The sequence below is a fragment of the Monodon monoceros genome, unplaced genomic scaffold, assembly GCF_005190385.1.
Source record: "Monodon monoceros isolate NGI ecotype Baffin Bay Population unplaced genomic scaffold, NGI_Narwhal_1 Super_Scaffold_6, whole genome shotgun sequence".
NCBI lineage: Eukaryota > Metazoa > Chordata > Mammalia > Artiodactyla > Monodontidae > Monodon > Monodon monoceros.
In genome coordinates, this window is record NW_021703783.1 from 82703349 (window position 1) to 82723727 (window position 20379).

Genomic DNA, 20379 nt, shown 5'->3' on the forward strand with positions numbered 1-20379 from the left:
TTTTTTTTTTTTTTGTGCGGTACGTGGGCCTCTCACTGTTGTGGCCTCTCCTGTCGCGGAGCATAGGCTCCGGACGCGCAGGCTCAGCAGCCATGGCTCACGGGCCCAGCCGCTCCGCGGCATGTGGGATCTTCCCGGACCGGGGCACGAACCCGTGTCCCCTGCATCGGCAGGCGGACTCTCAACCATTGCGCCACCAGGGAAGCCCCCCTATCAGATATAGTTAAGCCATAGGCCAGTGGGTTGCTCTAAACATCCAGTGACACTATGTGGATATGTCCCCGGGGCCACAGAGGACAGAACCCACAGCTAAGGACAGGTTAGCAGCATGTTCACAAAGACGCTGAGCTGCTCTGGGTCTGGGGAGCCTGTTGAGTCACTGCTGTTTCATCTCTTCCAGCCTGCCCTGGAGGACCAGATACCCCATGTAACAACCGGGGTGTCTGCCTCGATCAGTACTCACCCGCCGGACAGTGTAAATGCAACACCGGCTTCAACGGGACAGCGTGTGAGCTGTGCTGGCCAGGGAGATTCGGGCCTGACTGTCAGCGTATGTGGCACCCACTCCCCTGAGCTTCTGCCTGTCGTTCGGCTGTATGCTCCCTGCCCCGATGCACACCATCCACCTGAGCTGGAAGCATCCTTCTTCCTCTCTTTCCTGGCCACCCACCTCCCATCTGCCTGCCCTCACATGCTTTTTTCCTCCTTGGATATATTCCCAGTTTCCATCCACTGAAAGAGCCTCCCCTCTAGAAGTGAAACTCACATCCCCTGCAGCCACCAAGGCAAGCTGTGGCTGACCAACACTCATTCAGTCATTCAACTATCACATATATGCTGAGTCCTTACTAACGCTGACAGCTAATGTGTGTGGAGTGCCTACTATGTGCCAGGCAGGTATGTTGTACCATCTAATCCTCACAACAAGCCTTTGAGGTGGGTACTCTTTATTATCCCCACTTAGCAGATGAAGAAGCTGAGGCACAAAGAGGCTTAGTGACTTGATCAAAAGCCAGGAATGGTTCTAAGTTATAGAGCTTAGCTTTCAAAATCCCAGCTTTCAAGGAGTGTACATTCAAAGGGAGGAAACAAAGATGACAGAAACAAAAATAGATATAAAGGCATAAAGAAGATGAAGGGAATCAAGATAGAAAGGAGGCACTGGTCCAGAAGACATCTCATGAAATATCTGAGTAGAGACCTAACAGAGGTGAAGGGGCCGGGAGTGGGACTGTCAATAGCAGCTCTGTCCAGTCAAATTTCAGTGATGATGGAAATGCTCTGTAACTCCGCCACGAGGGATGGTAGCCGCTAGCCACAAGTGGATGTTGAGTACTCAAAACCTGTGACTAAGGAACTGAGTTTTGGTTTTTTAAATTAGTTTACATTTAGATAGCCACGTGTGATGAGCGGCTGCTCTGATGGACAGTGCAGGCTAGAGGAATGGCTTTCCTGGAAGAGAGACAAGCAAGTGCAAAGGCCCTGAGGCAGGCGTCGGCTTGGCATGCAAGGAACAGCAGAGTGGCCAAGGTGGCTGAGCAGGGTGGGCAAAGAAGAGGGAGAAAGGGAGAAGAAGGAATCTGAAGGTCGCCAGGGGCCAGATAACATAGGAGCTTCTTGCCCAGAGACAGGTCTTCAGCGTCTAATCTAAGTGTGATGGCGGCCAGTAAAGGATTGTGAATGGGGGGCGGCGGGGGGGGGGGGGTGGTCCTGAGCAGATTGGAAAGGACCACCCCAGCTGCCCCGTGGAGAGTGCACCATGGGAGCGCACGAGCAGAAGCAGGGCCAGCTTTGGGGAGGCTAATACCACATTCTGGGTGAGAGCCGGTGGTGCCGTGGGGCTAGAGTGGTGCTGCTGGAGGTGGTAAGAAGCAGAAGGATTGGTATATTTCTTGAAGGTTTGACCATTCAGTCCATTTCTCTGTTAGGAGGCCCAGATGATGTTCCCTCCCCCTACTGTTCAGTTACATACCCCATGATACCCTCTACTTCTGTGTTTACAACAATCACTGTATTTATCATTACGTGTTCGATAACCAGGTACTGCTAGACCGTAAGCTCCCTGAGAACAGGGACCTTATGTCTTGGGTTTTCTGCTGTAACCTCATTGCCTGGTAGTGTCTGCCTCATGATAGCCACTGAATTGGTTATTTTTTGAAAGTCTGAATGAATGATATAAATGAATGAGTGAATGAATGTGGATAAACACGGTGCCTTCCAAACCAACAGCACAGCCAGCATGTGGTCAGTGGGCTTGGTTGATTGGATTTCAATCCCTGATCTCTGCCGACTGATCACACTCCAACTTGCTCTACAGCCTGTGGCTGCTCGGACCATGGACAGTGCAACGACGGGATCATGGGCTCTGGGCAGTGCGTCTGTGAAACGGGGTGGACGGGCCGCTTCTGTGACACTCAGACAGGTCTGTCCTGGGGGTGGCCACCTGCCGGCGGCCCTGTGCTGCAGTGGACCCTGCCGAGAGCGGCCGACTGAGGGTGGGGGTCTTAGCGACATCGGAAAAAAACAACAAGGCACGGGTTCCCTTTTTCACGAGGAATACATGACGTGGTTGTGTGGCCCCAGGGTCCGGAGATCTGGTGACTTGAAGGAAACTAGATGACAAGATTTAACTCAAACCCATGAAACCAGCATGCAGTCCTGTCAATCATGGAAGGACCCACCTCAAGCAAAGTATACAGGATTGGGCAGGAAGGGTCCCTCGGGATCGTGGTCCAGGCCCAGATGTGTGCAGACCCAGAGGTGAAGGGTTTCACAGAAAACGTGCTGTTCCCTGGAGTCCAGGATATGACCCCTGATTCAGTTGCTTATTAGACAAACGGCCTCAGCTAAGCCACCCTCTCCGAGGCTTGATGCGCTCGTCCGAAAAAAGAGAGCCTGTTGCATGGTTTTCAGGGGAGGATTGTTGTAAGGGTCGGGGTCATGGTTTCGGGGTGTCCGGTGCATGTGGGGCACTCAGAAACAGTAGCTGCCATTATCACTATCCGTCATTGTCATCCTTGTCATGACCTTGATCCTTACTGAGCTGTCAGTTTTCTGAGGCCTCCCTTGAAGCCCAAGCCTCATGTTCCGGTCAAAGGTTGAATTCTCCAATGTAAAGCACTGTCGCTTCATCCTCCCTGGGGGCAGAGGGGCAAGACCAAGCTCTTCCTATGGGCATCAGCAACCTGAAGCTCCAGCAGCCCAGCAGTCCCCTTAACTTCAGTTCTTCCCCCTCTTCTCTCCCCCGTCCTCCTCCCGTGGCTTCATGCTGCCTCCTGATATTGCAGCCCCTGCCAGCCACCAAAGCCCCAGACTTCTCCCAGGCTCTGCAGTGCCCACAGAAGGCCTTGGAATTTCTCCTCCAATTTAACCATCTCCTCTGGAACCCCATGCCCTTAGGGCCAAAGAGCTAATCTGCTAAATTCACCCTTGCTAGCGGACTTTGAGGTATAAAGTGTTCATTGGTTGCCCCTAATGGTAACATATTTGCATTTTAATCTGGATAACATTTCAGAAGTAATGTCTTAATAATACAAAGGAGTGATTCCGGAATCTCAGAATCTCCAGGCTGGGAGGGACCTTAGCAAATCACCCCGTCCGCCCGCCATAAGGGGCCACTTTTGAAACACAGTGGCAGGCCAGATGGGGTCTCAGGAAGATGCCTTAGGTGGGTCCCAGCCCTTCACATCATGGTGCGGAATGAATGCTGACCTCTTTCTTTGCAGTTCTGCCCCTCGTGTGCATGCCTCCTTGTTCTGCTCATGCCACCTGTAAGGAGAACAACACGTGTGAGTGTAACCTGAATTATGAAGGGGACGGAATAACGTGTACAGGTAGGTCCCATCCGTGCATGGGTGGAATAGCAGCGAGGTGCTAGGAGCAGAGCGGCTCTTGGTCAGGGTGCCTGGGCTCCATCCCGGCCCTTCTGCTTCCTGCTCGGACTGCTTCGGCAATACCCACCCTCTCTGCGGCTCAGTTTTCCTCGATGGGTTTGCTCATGCCTGACCTGCCCACTTCCCAGGTCATGACTTTGAAACTGCTTTGCCAACTGTGATGCACTTTGTTCTATGGTATTTTTGTGACTTTACAGATAATCCAGTCTTACTTCAAAAAATTCAGAAACTATACTACAGTATTTAAAAGACAACAGTGAAACCTACACATGCTCTCACCACTCGGTGAGAGCCACTTTGAACACTGAACTGTCTCTGTCTCTAGTAGTTACAATATAGGTTCAGCCACACAGAGACCCAAATGAACAGTGGCACAAACCAGGCAGAGGTTTAAATGTTTATTTTTATCTCTTATAGCAGTTTGCATGGAGGCATCCAGGGCTAACATAGGGTTTCACTCTGAAAGGTCATCTGGGGGCCCAGACTCCTTCTATCTTGTTGCTCTGCCATCGTTCACTTGCCTGGCCCGAGATGGTCACTACCAAAGCACATCCCAGGCAGCAGGATAGAGAGGGAGAGAGAGGAGGCAGACCTCCTCCCTTTAAGGACACACCTAGAAGAGGCTAAAATCCTGTCTGCTTCCACCCCATTGGCTGGAACCTCATCATCTGTCACACCTAGGACACAGGGGAGCCTGGGAAATGTAGTCTTCAGTTGGACAACCATGAAGCCCAGCTGAAAATCTACCACTACAGAAAAAGAAGACAGTAGGTACTGGGGGAAAGCTACTAGTCCTGGGCACGCATACTTTCTAACTGTCCTCATGAGTAGATATTCATATAGAGATATATACTTTCTTTACAGAACTGAGATCTTGCTATACCTGTTGTTCTGTGATCTGCTACGAGGCAGTCTAGAAGTAGCTCAGCAACAGCAGTGGCAGCAAAGACCCAGGTTCTGTCTTGCTGCTCTGCCGGCCTTAGGCTGAGGCCTTTTGTCCTCATGTTCATGCTCTCAGGGTCTCAAGTGGCTGCCACCACTCTAGCCAAAAAGTCAGACGAGAGAAGTCAGAGCGCTTTCCAGCTACCCCTGAGGCTGGAGCTAATCTACTATTAGGTTGAAATTTGGGGGGATCAAGAAAACAAAGGTTAAGGGGCACACAAAACAGTGGGGAAAGTGCGGGCTTTGGAGTCAAACCAACCTGGCTTTAAATCCCAGCCCCTCCACGTTGTAGCTAGTTTGCCTTTGTCAGGTCAGTTAAGCTCTGAGTTTCCATTTGTTAATCTGCAGAATGGGGGTAACAATGTCTATGTCACAAGGTGCTCAGTAGGGCGCTAACCCTACACACACAGGCGCGCGCGCGCACGACTATGTCCTAACACTAAAAACCCAAACTCATTAGAAAACTACTACCAAAGTAAAGTATGTGATTAAAAAAAAGAGCAGAGGTAGACAGATGTCACCAGGCCTGGTCTATGAGGGTGTTCGCCACAGGACACTAGTGTTGGCAAATGCAGCACAGAGGCCACCAGGCACAGGGAGAGAAGGCACTGAAATGTTGGGGCCCATTGTCTCGCCCAGCGCCACTGGTCCCGGGGTGACCCACACCTCGATCTGAAGCCCGTGTCACACAGAGCGTGGCTCATTGAGCCCGTCCTCTGCTCTTGCAGTTGTGGATTTCTGCAAACAGAACAACGGCGGGTGTGCAAAGGTCGCCAGGTGCTCCCAGAAGGGCACGAAGGTCTCCTGCAGCTGTCAGAAGGGCTACCAGGGGGATGGCCACAGCTGCACGGAGATAGACCCCTGTGCGGATGGCCTCAATGGCGGGTGTCATGAGCATGCCACGTGCCAGATGACCGGCCCGGTGAGTCTCGCCTCCCCGGGGAAATTGGGGGTGGGGAGCCCTTGTGCCTCGCTCAGCCTTGCTTCTCCACTCGGGTTACCATTGGCCTCTTCCTAAGCCTTCTTCCCACGTGAGTCTATTTCTTGTTAAGTCGGTGGGCTAAATACGAAGTGGTACCCTATGCAGAAAAAGGACCTTACTGGGAAAGCTGGTGAAGTCCACATAAAGTTTATTTAGTTAATCATAATACACCAACACTAACTTTAGTTTGGACAATGAACTATGGTTTTGGAAGATGTTAACGTTAGGAGAAACTGAGTGGAGAATATAAGGAGACTCTCTCTCTGCAACTTTTCTCTAAATCTAAAATTATTCCAAATAAAAATTAATTAAAACCAAAAAAGTTGGTAAGAGTTGGCAGGAAAAGTGCAGTTTGGGCACTCACTCAGGTCTTTCTAGAATGGAATCAGTGCCCTGTTGCCCCATTTCTCTGGTGGGAAGGAAAGATGGTGGGAGATGATGTCGATTATATTATAGTTATAAACATGAACTCAGAGTCAGGCAGCCTTTGAGTCTTTGTTCCTGGCCTGACACGCTGTGTGGTCTGGGGCTGGCTGCTTAACCTCTCTGAGCCTCAGTTTCCTCATTCACAAAGTGGGCCTCATAATACTGCGAACCTCACAGGATTGTTGTGGACATTAAATGGGATCATTCATTGACTCAACAAATGGTCATCAAGCACCTACTTTGTGCTGCTGTAGCTGCCAAGGATGTAGCGATCAAAAGCTTATACACGAGTAGGGAGAGGGGGCATCTTCAGTACAGAAATGAGTGTACAAGATACCTTCAGAGAGGGCCAAGAGTCAGGAGGAACAAAAACCAGGCCAGTGTGATAAAAAGGGACCGGGAGTCAGGGAAGCGACATCTGAGCTGAGCTGTCAAGGAGGACATTCCATCCTGAGCCTGTGCAAAAGCAAGACGGAGCAATCAGTCCCCACCGGACAGGACAGGCGTGTTTCTTACCCTTCTGAGCATCTCCTGTGTTGGATGGTGGCCCGCGGAGCACATGGGGCTCTGGGGGCCCAGAGAAGGGCCTTTTTCATCTTTCCCACTCTCCCTCCCAGGGCAAGCACAAGTGTGAATGTAAACGTCATTACGTGGGAGACGGGCTGAACTGTGAACTGGAGCAGCTGCCCATTGACCGCTGCCTGCAGGACAATGGGCAGTGCCATGCCGACGCCGACTGTGCTGACCTCCATTTCCAAGGTCAGTGTGGCCCAAAGCACCTGGTCTTCAGGCATGGGGAAGGGACCTCTGCAAGAGCAAAAGGAAAAAGTATTGAAAACTGGGGTCAGGGACTTCCCAAGTGGTCCAGTGGTTGGGACTTTGCCTTCCAGTGCAGGGGGGCAGGTTCGATCCCTGGTAGAGGAGCTAGGATCCCACATGCCTCAAGGCCAAAAAACCAAAACGTAAAGCAGAAGAAATATTGTAACATATCCAATAAAGACTTCAAAAGTGGTCCACATCAGGAAAAAAAAAAAATCTTAAAAAAAAAAAAACAAACTGGGACCAAACAGCCCATGCATTGCCCAGGACCCAGTGGAGGCTGACATCAAGCACATGGAGGGTTCGGATTTCAACATACAAATTTGTGGGGGACACAGACATTCAGTCCCTATCACGCATCAAGTCCTAAGACACCTCAAGTCCATTTTGGGGATGAAATGGAGGAAATATAAGCGGGAGAAATACATAGGAGATATGACAAATATATGACACTGTCTCTTCTTGCAAGGAGATTCCCAATGGAGTTGAGGACATTTTTTTTTTTTTTTTATTGTGGCTCACGGGGCTAGGTGCTCCGCAGCATGTGGGAATTTCCCAGACCAGGACTCGAACCCGTGTCCCCTGCATCAGCAGGCAGATTCTCAACCACTGCGCCACCAGGGAAGCCCGAGGACATTTTTTAATCGATAAGACCGGGGGAAGAAAGGTAATAAGACAGGAGATAGCAATTTATCTCAGGCTGATGGTGCAACTGAAGGGAGAGAGCAAGCTGGTTAGAGAAAAATTGGAAGCAGGGACTCAAGCAGGTATTTGTACACCCACGTTCACAGCAGCATTATTCACAACAGCCAAAAGGCAGAAACAACTGAAATGTTCAACATATGGACAGATAGATAAAATGCAGTATACCGTGGGAAATTACCCTATAAAAGGAATGAAATTCTGTACATGTTACAGCGTGAATGAACCTTGAAAACATGCTCCATGAAATAAGCCAGACACAAAAGGACAAACATTGTACTCTTCCACAGATAGAAGGTACCTATAATAGGCAAATTCAGAGAGACAGAAGGGAGGATAGAGGTTACTGAAGGGTGGGGAGAGGGGGTCATTCTTTAATGGGTACAAAGTTTCTGTTTGGGATGATGGAAACATTCTAGAAATGGATAGTGGTGATGGTTGCACATGTAAATGTACTTAATGCCACGGAATTGTACGCTTAAAGTGGTCAAAAGGGCGAATTTTATGTTATGTGTATTTTACCGCAATAAATTTTTTTTTTAAAAAAGAATAGAGAAGGGAAGGATCTCTGGGTGGGATGAGAGAGGGAATCCCAGGGAGCTGAATAGAGGCCTGGGGCTACAGTAGACGCTTGAAAGATGCTGGAGTTGAGCTATGCACAGAAGAGCTGGCAAGACATTTCTGCTGGGAGGACTCATGGACAGCAGTTATCAGGGGTCAGCTGGGAAGGACGAGGCAATGGTGGGAGGGACAGCATAATATCAAGGCTATGACCCCAAGGTAACAGGGTCTCTGCTGGGAAGAGGAGTGAGATGAGGGAGAAAAGGGCACACCGTGGACATGGAGAGTGAAGAAAAGGAAAGGGTCGACCATAATGTAAGGTTTCCATCTTGAGAGACCAACCCAGTGGTGGTGTTAAAGCAGTCTGGGAGTAGGGGGCCCAAGAATTTTGAAAGCTTTGCTGGGGACAGTTTATGTTCAAGGTGATGATGGATCTTCCAAGTTCTATTTCAAGGTGATGGTGGGACTTCAAAGCAGGGAGATTCTGTAGGCGGTTGTTATTTAGGATGGGGTCAAGAACGAGCAGTTGGGACCAGGGATGTTGATTCATGAGTCATTTGCCAGGAGGAGTGTGGAGTCAAGAGGTGCTTGGCTTTTTTCTTTAGGGCACGATTCATTCAGCCAGTCCTGCCTGTTCCCACAACTCACTGAATCTATTCAGTTTGTGGAACATCACCCATCTTCTCCAGGGGGCTTTTATCTTCTACTTTTTTATGAATGCTGAGACAGTGATGGTAGTGATATTAAGTGACTGAGCGTCACATTGGACCCACCTTCTGTTGTGGCTGAGTGGTTACCCTTAAGAAGACAAGATGGCATTGGGATAATGCCTCAGCTGTCCCGTGGGTAGGCTACAGAGGCATCCCACACTCAGGAGGAAGTGCCTACTCTCATACAGTTCCAAGGAGGGCAAACTCACACAGCCTCTGTGGCATCCACTTCGGCAATGTGTGCAGAGAGCCTCATGACATTCAAGGGACACATCCTATTGAAATAATCTAAGAATTGAATAATGGGAAACATACCATCCCAGCATTACCTAACATCACAAAAAATTAGAAATAACAAATATCTAACAGTAAAGGATGATCAAATATACTGTTATATCCACTCAAGGGCACTATTAAGAATTGTGGGGACTTCTCTGGTGGCGCAGTGGTTAAGAATCCGCCTGCCAGTGCAGGGGACATGGGTTTGAGCCCTGGTCCGGGAAGATCCCACATGCCGCGTAGCAACTAAGCCCATGTGCCCCAACTACTGAGCCTGTGCTCTAGAGCCCGCGAGCCACAACTACTGAGCCCGCGCACCACAACTACTGAAGCCCACGCACCCTAGAGCCTGCACGCTGCAACTACTGAGCCCATGTGCTGCAACTGCTGAGCCCATGCGCCACAACTACTGAGCCCGTGTGTCACAACGACTGAAGCCCATGCACCCTAGAGCCCATGTGCCGCAACTGCTGAGCCCACGCGCCACAACTACTGAGCCCACGTGCTGCAACTACCGAAGCCCACATGCCTAGAGCCCGTGTTCCGCAACAAGGGAAGCCTGCGCACTGCAGCAAAGAGCAGCCCCCGCTCGCTGCAACTAGAGAAAGCCTGTGCACAGCAACAAAGAGCCAGCGCAGCCAAAAAATAATTAATTAATTTTGAAAAAAGAATCGTGTTGACTTGGGAAGGAGACAAGGCTAAACACCTTTCCGTCCTTCCCCAAGCTGTTATATTGGTGAGTGTTTATATTTCAGATCATATGGCCTGTGGATGAATATACTATTGTCTGCGGTCAAAGAAGAAAATCTTGGGAACTCCCTGGTGGTCCAGTGGTTAGGACCCCACACTTCCACTGCAGGGGGCACAGGTTCGATCCCTGGTCAGGGAACTAAGATCCCGCAAGCCGGGCAGCCAAAAAAAAAAAAAAAAAAAAAAAGAAAGAAAGAAAAAAATCTTAAACTTCGCTCTTTTGGAGGTAGAAAGTACCCTTTTAGTGGCATTTGATAAAGAACTTGACAATATAAAAATTTGACTTGTTTCTTGAAGTCACATGCATTGGTCTCTGCATTAACTGGTTAAAAAGAAGATACCAACTATTTAAAAAGGATTAAAATCTTCTAGTATCGTAGGGGGAAAATGGCTAGAAAGCTTTTGTAAAGGCATAGTGGCAATCAGAAAACACATGGGGTCCTTGGCAGAAACTCATTTTAATGTATTTTTTTTATTCATGGCTGTGAAGTTCACAAAAAGTGTTCAACTGAAAGTGTCAAGGGGAAATTATGTTGCCAGAGAAAATTTATAATATTGGGAAATAATCGTGATTTCGCGTTATAAGAAAGATTTCTAAAAACTAAATATACAGCATACTGCCACACTTGTGGTATATATGACATGTAAACGAACAGGGAAAAAGACTGGAAGGGTGAAATTACATCAAAATTAAAAGTTACAAAAATAAAAATTCTGTACGGAAGCACATCAGAACGTTAGCCATGGAGTAATGATTATTTCCAGAGAGCGGGACTGTAGGTGATTTTTGTTCATCTCTCTTCTCTTCCGTACGGCCCAGATGTCTACCAGACACGTGCTACTTTCATAGCTAGAAAAGAAATAAGTATTTTAAATAACATCTCAAAGGGGAGTGGCATCCCAAGAAACCCTGGGATACGGTCAGCCTTCCACTTTGAAAATCTCTGATGAAAGCATGCCAGCCAGGGGGGCTGGCCTGGACGATTCCTCTCCTCCCCCTTCTAGATACCACCGCTGGAGTGTTCCATCTACGTTCCCCACTGGGCCAGTACAAGCTGACCTTTGACAAAGCCAGAGAGGCCTGTACCAAGGAAGCTGCAACCATGGCAACCTACAACCAGCTCTCCTACGCCCAGAAGGTGGGGCCCAGTTGGCGGGCACTGTGCAGGCAGGGTCTTCAGGGGAGGAGATGCAGCTTCCTCTTGACACAGGGGAGACGCAGGCTGCTGCCTTCCTGGAGCGAGGAGTTCAGGGAGCTCCTGGAGCAATAACGATTCGTCATGTCCACTGGGAGTCTGCCGCGTGTCAGGCACAGTGTGGGGTGCTTCCCTGACATTACTGTCCATTCTTACAACATCTCTGGAGGTAGGTATTCCTATCTTTTTACAGATAGGGCAACTGAGGCTCTGAAAGGTAATGTGCCCAATGTCACCCAGCCAAGAAGTGGCAGATCCAGCATTCCATGTACCCCTGACTCCAAGTCTGCTCTCGATCATGACATTCAACCACCAAGGCAGAGGCACAGACTGTGAGTGTGTACCTCACAGATGGAAACCAGAAAGAGATCAGTTAACCACAAGCCTAGGACCTCCCTGAACCCACAAAGCAGCTGAGTTTTCTGGAATAGCCGGGGCTCTCTGTGTCTGGAGGGGCTGCGAAGGGAGTACATGGGAAGTGCCTCAGCTCTCAGCCACAGCCAGGGAGGAAATGGAGCTCTGGTCAGGGCTACTCTCTTAGCCTCTAAAACCAGAAGCCAATTAGGAAAGGTCAGCGACTTTGAGTGACCTGCTAGTGACTGCTCACTGGGAGAAGGGGAGACCACTGTCCATCAGGATGATGTTACTGCCCTCCAACCTCCATCACTACCAAATCCTCAGACCTGACGTTTCTTTACCAAGGAGCAAAGCCTTTGATGCCAGGACCCAGCATCCTGGAGGGTCAGAATTTCTTGTTTCTCCTGCTTGCTGGTTGTATAGCCTTGATCAAGCCATTGAAACCTCTGTCCCACCGGGCATGTTTGTATAAGGACTAAAGGTAATGTGGCACAGTGACTGGCACACAGTAGGAACTCAGTTTTTAAGATTAAGAGCTCTGGAGTAGACTGCATGGGTGTGAATCTCAACTCCGCTACTCGCTGGCTGTATGACTTTGAGCAAGTTACTTAACCCTTTTTGCCTCTATTTTCTCAAATATATGATAGAGGTTTTTTTAAAGTTTCTGTCTCAAAGGGTTGATATGAGTGTTAAAGGTGCTGACACATGAAAAGCCCTTGCAACAGAACCTGGCCCAGAATAAGCTCTCAATAAGTGTTAACAGTGAATGGTGATGGTGATGGTGAGGATGATGACTGATGACCGGTTACAGTTCTATCAACCCATAAGCAGAAGAATTTGCACCCAGGGAAAAAATAGCTGATTGCAAATCCTTTCTCGAGAGCAGAGGGAAGAAAAATGAGTGTGAAGGACCCGGGCACCTACAGGAAAAAGGAGGCACCACTTTCATCCATCCAATGGCTCAATCAACAAAAATTTAATGAACACCTACTATGTTCCGAGCATGGGGTACAATAGGCAAAATGAGCCATAATTCCAAACTCCATGGAGTTTTCAGTCTGATGGGGGAGTCAGACGTTACCCAAAGAACTCCACAACAAATATGAAATCACAGCTGACCCATGGCCACATCTGTGTCCCTACAGGCCAAGTACCACCTCTGCTCAGCAGGCTGGCTGGACAGTGGGCGAGTAGCCTACCCCACATCCTACTCCTCCCAGAACTGTGGCTCTGGTATCATTGGGATAGTGGACTACGGAAAAAGAAACAACAAGAGTGAAATGTGGGATGTCTTCTGCTACCGGATGAAAGGTAACGGCCCACGCGCCACTTCAGATTCCAGGCCATGCAGCTGCTGAGCAATCCTCAGCCTGGCCAGCCGACCTCCCAGGGTGAGATGGGGCAGCCCAGGCCCCTGCCTCACTGGGGCGGGCCCCCGTGTGCTCCTGCCTTCCAGATGTGAACTGCACCTGCAAGGCAGGCTACGTGGGAGATGGCTTCTCGTGCAGTGGAAATCTGTTGCAGGTCCTGATGTCCTTCCCCTCGCTCACAAACTTCCTGACGGTATGTATGTACCGTGTCTGTTTGCTTTTGCCTCGGGGTGGAAGGGTTGCCTCAAAGCAGGTATTAGAGAGGTGAGTCCTTCAAAGAAGACAGAGGTTCACAGTCATAGTTAAGAGCATGGACACTGACAAAAAAAAAAAAAAAAGGGACTTCCTGGCGGTCCAGTAGTTAAGACCCCACGCTTCCAATGCAGGGGCCGCGGGTTCAATCCCTAGTCAGGGAACTAAGATCCCACATGCCGTGTGGCGCAGCCAAAAAAAAAAAAAAAAAAAGTCTTGAAAGGGCATGGATACTGAGCCTCACTGCCTGAGTTTGAAGCTTAGGTTTGCCACTTACCTGGTGCATCACCTTAAATGAGTTACTTTCCCTTCTGAGCCTCAGTTTGCTCATTTGTAAAATGGAGATGATGATAGCACCAACCTCATAGGGGCACTGTGATAAATAGATGACCTAATATTTATAAAGTGCTTAGCCCTGTGGCCAGCAGATGCAAAATGCTGTACTGGTATTAGCTGGTATTCTTATCTCTGTTTGCAACTACAGCAGCTTCAGAGTCGGCCCTGGAGGAGTAAGATGTTCTTTTATCTTTGTGGACAGGGTAGGGCACAGTTAGCTAAGTCTGCCTGGTGGTCACCCAGTGAGCCAAATTCTCAACACGGGGTCAACTTGCATTTTGCACTGCACTTTTTTTTTTTTTCTTTTCGGCTGCACCATGCGGCTTGCGGGATCTTACTTCCCCAACCGGGGATCGAACCCACACCCTCGGCAGTGAAAGCGCAGAGTCCTAACCACTGGACCACCAGGGAATTCCTGCACTGCACTTAAAGTCACTTTAATATTCTACAAGTCACATCCAATGAAGAGAAAGCCCCTGTTAGAGAAGGAATTGGTGTTGACTGATGAAAGAACTGAGCTAATAATTTTAATAACAATAGCTAAAATTTCTTGAGCACTTCCTTCGCATGGTGCATTGTACTGAGCCCTTTCAGGGCCCTTTTCACTTGGTTCATAGAACATAAGCTCCATGAGGGAAAGGATTTTCTCTGCCTTGTGGCTGGCATATAGTAGGTGCTCAATAAATCCTTGCTAGAAGGAATAAATCCTTATGCAACCTTATGAAGTCACTTCTGCTGTTATTCCAATTTTGCAGATAAAGAAACTGAGGCTTAGCAAGGTCAAGGGCACAGCCAAGGAGAGGGGACTGAGCATAAGTATAGGGCTTGTAAGAGCAGGGCAGAAGCTAAACCAAGGACCCCACAATGGCGAGCCTTTTCCCACAGACCAAAGGTATCCACCTAACTCGTCTAAAAAATCAGGGTTACTGTAAATACTCTCAAGGTAAACACCCAAACCAATATTTGTGCTGCACGGGAGCTTGGCTTGTGACAGCATCTCAGAGAAAAGACAGTGTAGAACAAAACTCACTGGCTGTGTGCTCTTCAGCAAATTATCTTCTCTGGGTGTCCGTGGTGCTCTCTGCACAGTGACAAAGCTGAACCGGGTAGTGTGACTTTTTAAAATTTGTTCAGTGAGTATTTATTGAGTACTTACAAACTGCTTCAGATATATCAGTGAACAAAATAGACAAACAATAAACAGAATAAATAAGTAAACAGTATTGAAAGCTAGAAGGTGATCTAGGCTATGGGGGGTGGGGTGGGGAGGGTAAGGGGAACCACAGGGTTCTCATTTTGCATAGAGTGATGAGGAAAGGCCTTAGTGAGAAGGTGACACGTGAGTAAAGTGTGAACAGAAGAGAGGAAGTTAACCATGCAGATTTGGAGGAAGAATCTTCCAGGCAGAAGAAACAACCAGGCAAAGGATGAAAGGCAGGAGAGTGCTGGGCAAAGCTTGAGGAACATCAGGGACGCCAGTGTGCCTGGAACAGAGTGAGCGAGAGGACAGCCGGGCACGGGGTCAGAGGAGCAACAGTCCAGATGGTTTGGGCCTCACGGGCCACTGTAAGGACTTTGGCTTTTCCTCTGGGAGAAGTGGGGGCCCTTGCAGGGTTTTGACAAAAGGAGACTCAAGATTTCACTTAACGTTTCAAAGACCGCACGGGCTGTCGTGTTGAGAATGGCCTGTGATCTGGCTGTGACTTGGGACCACAGGATTTATTGAGGAAAGGAAAAATCCTCCTAAAATCTTGTCAAGGGGCAGTCAGACAGAAGAGCGGACAAGTGGCAGCCTGAGTTGGGATGACCAGCAGGAACATTCCCAGAGGGGTGATGCTACCCTCTCCAGCCACCCCGGTCCCTGCACACCAGGCTGACCCATCTGACCACCACCTTCCTCTCCCCAGGAAGTGCTGGCCTATTCCAACAGCTCAGCCAGAGGCCGGGCGTTTCTGAAACACCTGACTGACCTGTCGATCCGAAGCACCCTCTTTGTGCCACAGAACAGTGGGCTGGGGGAAAATGAGGTGAGTTGGGTTCCTGATGTCTGTGCTTTAGGCTAGCGCTTCTAGACAGTATCAGTTGTCTATCACCACGATAGTGCAATGCTACAAACGATCCCAGAATGCAGTGGCTACACATTTATTTAGCTCCAACATCTGTAGATCAGCTGGCAGTCCTTCCGGGCTAGGCCAGGCATGTTCATATGTCTAAGCTGGGCTGGCCGTCAGGTTATCTAGGCTGGCTTGTCTGGGGCTCTGCTCCGCAGGGCTCTCATCCTCCAGCAGGCTAGCCCGGGCTTGTGGTGAGAGCAAGCCCAGTCCTGCCAGTGCTTTCTAAGCCCCTGTCTGGTCACATTTGCTAATATGCCACTGGCCCAACAGGTCATGTGGCTGAGCCCTAAGTCAGAGTGGGAGGCCCTCAGATGATGTGGTAAAGGGCAAGGATACGGGGAGGGGTGAAGAACCAGGGCTATGGGTGCAACTGATCTACTACATCAACCTTTTTCATGTCACGGCACAGAGAGGAACTGGCAGTGTTTATTCAGCCCAACCACGGGCTCTGACAGCCCAGACCCCACTGAGGGCTGAGAGAAGCAATACCTCTGCTCACTTGTTACCCACTCAAGACCCATTCCTCCCAGGACACCACTGGGAAGCTCTGCTTTGACCATTAAAATGACTTTCAAAGTGGAGGCAGAAAAACCAAGGCTTTGCGAAGTGATTTCTTTTCCCTGGGTCATCCTTGTCATTAAAAGGAGAAAATATTGCTTGGCTTTTAAAGACCGTTTTCGTGTCTCTTCTTTGCTCTCAGACTCTGTCTGGGCGGGACATCGAGCACCATCTCGCCAATGTCAGCATCTTTTTTTACAATGACCTTGTCAACGGTACCGTCCTGCACACTAGGCTGGGAAGCCAGCTGCTGATCACCTCCAGCCAGGACCAGCGCCAACTGGTATGAAAAGTCTTCTGGGCTTATAGGGGGAAGTGGGGATAATATATGCCAAGCTCCTAGCAGAGAGTAGGTGCTTACTAGATGGCAACTCTTATAATGTGAAAGTAAACTCCAAAGCTGCAGTTAGCGGTACTAGCGGCTCACCAGAACACACCACACTGTCAGGCGGCCCCTACCCTTCGGGAAATAAGCCATTGGTGACCGCCAGCCCCAGAAGCTGGTGAAACCAGCTTTAATTGAAACCATTTGAAAGCAGTCTGATTCTCTGCCCTTATTTCTGTCAGATTGCCAGCCTATCCTAGGTGTTAACATGTGAGCCTTCAAGTCAAATGACCCTCGTATGAAAACCAGTTCTGCCACTCACTAGCTCTAGGAACCTAGACAAGTTATCTCACTTCTCAGTGTCCCAATTTCCTCATCTGAAAAGCACGGATGTTGGTGATGATGGTGGTGGTGGTAACAGTGATATTTTGATAATGGTGATGGTGTTAATGATGTTGGTAATGATGATAATTACGATGGTAATAATAGTGATATTATTTTGATAATGGTGATATTATTTTGATAATGGTGATGTTAATGATGGTGGTGGTGGGGACGATGGTGGTGGTAGTGATATTAGAAGTAGTGATAGTGGTGGTGGTAACGTGACCATGACAACCATGATGTTCAAATCATAGGCTTTTTTACAAGTATATTTTTTAATCGAAGTACAGTTGATTTACAATGTTGTGTTAGTTTTAGGAGTACAGCAAAATGATTCAGTTATATATATATTCAATTATATATATTTTTTTCAGATTCTTTTCCCATATAGGTTATTACAAAATATTGACTATAGTTCCCTGTGCTATATAGTAGGTCCTTGTTAATTATCTATTTTATATATAGTAGAGTATATCTATTAATTCTATACTACTAATATACCCCTCCTCCCTACCTTTCCCCTGTGTTAACCATAAGTTTGTTTTTTATGTCTGTGAGTCTGTTTCTGTTTTGTAAATAAATTCGTTTGTATCATTTTTTTAGATCCCACATATAAGTGGTATCATATGCTATTTGTCTCTCTCTGACTTCACTTAGTATGATCATCTCTAGGTCCATCCATGTTGCTGCAAATGGCATTATTTCATTTTTCTATGGCTGAGTAATATTCCATTGTATATATGTACCACATCTTCTTTATCCATTCATCTGTCAAGGGGCATTTAGGTTGCTTCCATGACCTGGCTACTGTAAATAGTGCTGCTATGAACACTGGGGTGTGTGTATCTTTTCGAATTATGGTTTTCTCCAGATATACGCCCAGAAGTGGGATTGCTGGATACACCCTCTCCAGCATTTATTATTTGTAGACTTTCTGATGACGGCCATTCTGACTGGTGTGAGGTGATACCTCATTGCAGTTTTGTCAAATCATAGGCTTTTATGGAGATTCAGTGATTCAAGTCTTTCGACGTGTGATAATACTGTCTGACATGTAGCAAGGGCTAAATGAATTACTTTTAATTTTTACCTGATAAATGATCTTTATTACCGACGATCAGTAGTTTAGACCAGTGCTTCTCAAACTTTACTGTGCATTTTAATCACCTACAGGTTTGTTCAAATGCATGTTGTAATTCAGTGGGTGGGTTGTGAGGCCTCAGGTTCTGCACTTCTAAGCATTCTCAGGTGACTGTCCACGCCACAAGCCAGTGGAGCACACTTTGATTAGCAAGTAATCAGATCCCTTAAAATCCCTTTCTAACAGTGTGGTGTGATGTTCACAGCGGTGGATCTGGAATCCAGAGGCGTGGGATTTGCCAGCTACGACCTGGGTGATCTTGGACATACCATTTTCCTTCTGAACTCTCATCTGTTAAACAAGTGGGCTGGACAGAACGAACTCCTGGGGTCTCTGCAGCTCTTAGATCAGCTAATTGGCACAAGAGCTACTAATGTGTTTTGGGCTGTCCAGAGGGTGAGCGCAAGTCCTATGCTACCTGTCAGTGAGGACTGGCCTGAAGCCCAGGCGCCACGACCTCGGGGAAACTGGACAACTTTCCTCCATGAAAGGGCTGCCCACATGGAGAGTAAGAGTCAGGTGGTCAGAGATCTCCATCAGCCTCTTCTCATCTCCCCTAGGAGACCAGGTTCGTTGATGGAAGAGCCATTCTGCAGTGGGACATCTTTGCCTCCAATGGGATTATTCATGTCATTTCCAGGCCTTTAAAAGCACCTCCCACCCCAGTGGTGAGTATCCAGGGTTCCTGGTGAGGGGCCAGGGGGAACCCCAATGTCCACTCCCCAGGAAGCAAACTACTCCCAGAAGCCCTGTCCACCCCTCCTCCGGATACTGGAGGCGCCTCCCCCATCCACGGCAGCTGGCTTCAGGGATGCCGGGCCCTGTTGCATCCCACCCCCCTCCAGTGCATTAGCAACGTAACACCTGTCACCATCAATATCTATTGAATGAAAAGGGCAGTATGGGCCAATGGAGAAACCACTGGAAAGGGAGTGAAAATCCTGAGCATCTCCACTTCATAACCGTGTGACCTTAGACAAGCCCCAGAACATCACTGAGCCCCATTTTTCTTATCTGCAAAATCGAGGTCATAATGCCTTCCTCCCTGGGTTCTTGGGAGGGCGAGTTAATATAAAATAATGAAGACAGTCCCTGGCACATAGTACATGCTATATAAGAGTTGGTCGGCTGTCGTTGGTTGGTGGTGGTGATGTTAGTATTCTAACTTTGTTCTAAAAGTATGAGGGAGGGGCAAGCACAGCTGGCTGCTGGGAAGTTCCACAGCATAGTGGTTAAGCACATAAGTTCCAAAGCCAGGCTGGCTTCCAAAGCCCACCTCTACCACTCACAGGCTGTGTGATATTGGGCAAGTGCTTACCCGCTCTGTGTCTCCATTCTCCCGTATGAAAGTGGAAACAATAAAAATTGTTCTTATCTCTTTGTGTTATTATACATTTAAATGGATTATTTTGTGTAAGGGGGCTTAGAACAGACCCTGGAAATAGTAAGGGCTAGATACATGTTAACAATTTTATCATTATTTTTATCCCAACTGGTACCAAGATGCCTCAGGCCAGCCAGAATGGGGTAGGCTCCAGAAAGCACACCTCTTTGGGGAAGTCACAGTTTTGAGTACCAACCGCTCCCCTTTCTGTGTTCAGACTTCAAGCCACGCTGGCTTGGGAACGGGGATGTTCTTTGCCATCATCCTGGTCATTGGAGCCATCGCTTTGGCTGCATATTCTTACTTTCGATTAAACCGGAGAACAATTGGCTTTCAGCATTTTGAGGTAAGACGGAGAAAAACGGGAACATGGGCACGGGGGTCCTCTCTGAAACCCAGCCCCTGGCTCTGGGCTGCTTCAGAGAGCTCACCGGCAGCTGGGCGCCTGGCACACACTCCCCGTCTCCTGGGTGGGGGGGCCTCTGCCCCTAAGAGAGCAGCAGTGGCAGCTCCAAGGCCCTCTTCCTGGCCAAGACAGGATACGGAGGAGGGTGATGGGCTGCCAATGGCCCTTTGTGCCAGGGGTCTGGCTTGGAGGCAAATTCAGCAGGGGCCCAGGAGGCCACTCACCTTGGAGGATTCACAAGACAGGCACCCACCAGGATTGATCTGAGCTTCAAGGCTGACTCTGAGGGTGGGGACAGGGTAGGGACCTACACAGCCAGAGGCCTCACGCCACAGCCAGGGAAACACACTGGCCCTCTTTGAACTGTTGAGCCCACATCCAGGTCAGTGGGTCTTGGCTGATGGTGGGGTGACCCTGGGGAGACACTGGGGACCAGGTTTACCAGCAGCCCCCAAGCAGTAGGTCACGTCCTCCTGGCAGATAACCTGTGTA

The 20379-nt window shown here is 48.7% G+C and overlaps 1 protein-coding gene across 6 annotated transcripts in view; it reads left to right on the forward strand.

Annotated features, from left to right (window-relative positions):
• The window catches only part of STAB2 (stabilin 2), a 161369-nt gene that overhangs the window by 132644 nt on the left and 8346 nt on the right, over positions 1-20379 (forward strand). For 4 of the 6 annotated variants that reach the window (XM_029206263.1, XM_029206262.1, XM_029206259.1 and 1 more), the window contains 12 exons: positions 401-550; positions 2318-2422; positions 3726-3833; positions 5564-5757; positions 6861-7002; positions 11070-11203; positions 12763-12928; positions 13074-13180; positions 15483-15602; positions 16390-16530; positions 18658-18765; positions 19699-19827. In XM_029206263.1, the coding sequence (XP_029062096.1) occupies positions 401-550; positions 2318-2422; positions 3726-3833; positions 5564-5757; positions 6861-7002; positions 11070-11203; positions 12763-12928; positions 13074-13180; positions 15483-15602; positions 16390-16530; positions 18658-18765; positions 19699-19827 (1604 nt within the window). Of the gene's footprint in view, positions 1-400; positions 551-2317; positions 2423-3725; positions 3834-5563; positions 5758-6860; positions 7003-11069; positions 11204-12762; positions 12929-13073; positions 13181-15482; positions 15603-16389; positions 16531-18657; positions 18766-19698; positions 19828-20379 lie in introns of those variants that run through there. The other 2 variants (XM_029206261.1, XM_029206264.1) reach the window with 2 other exon arrangements.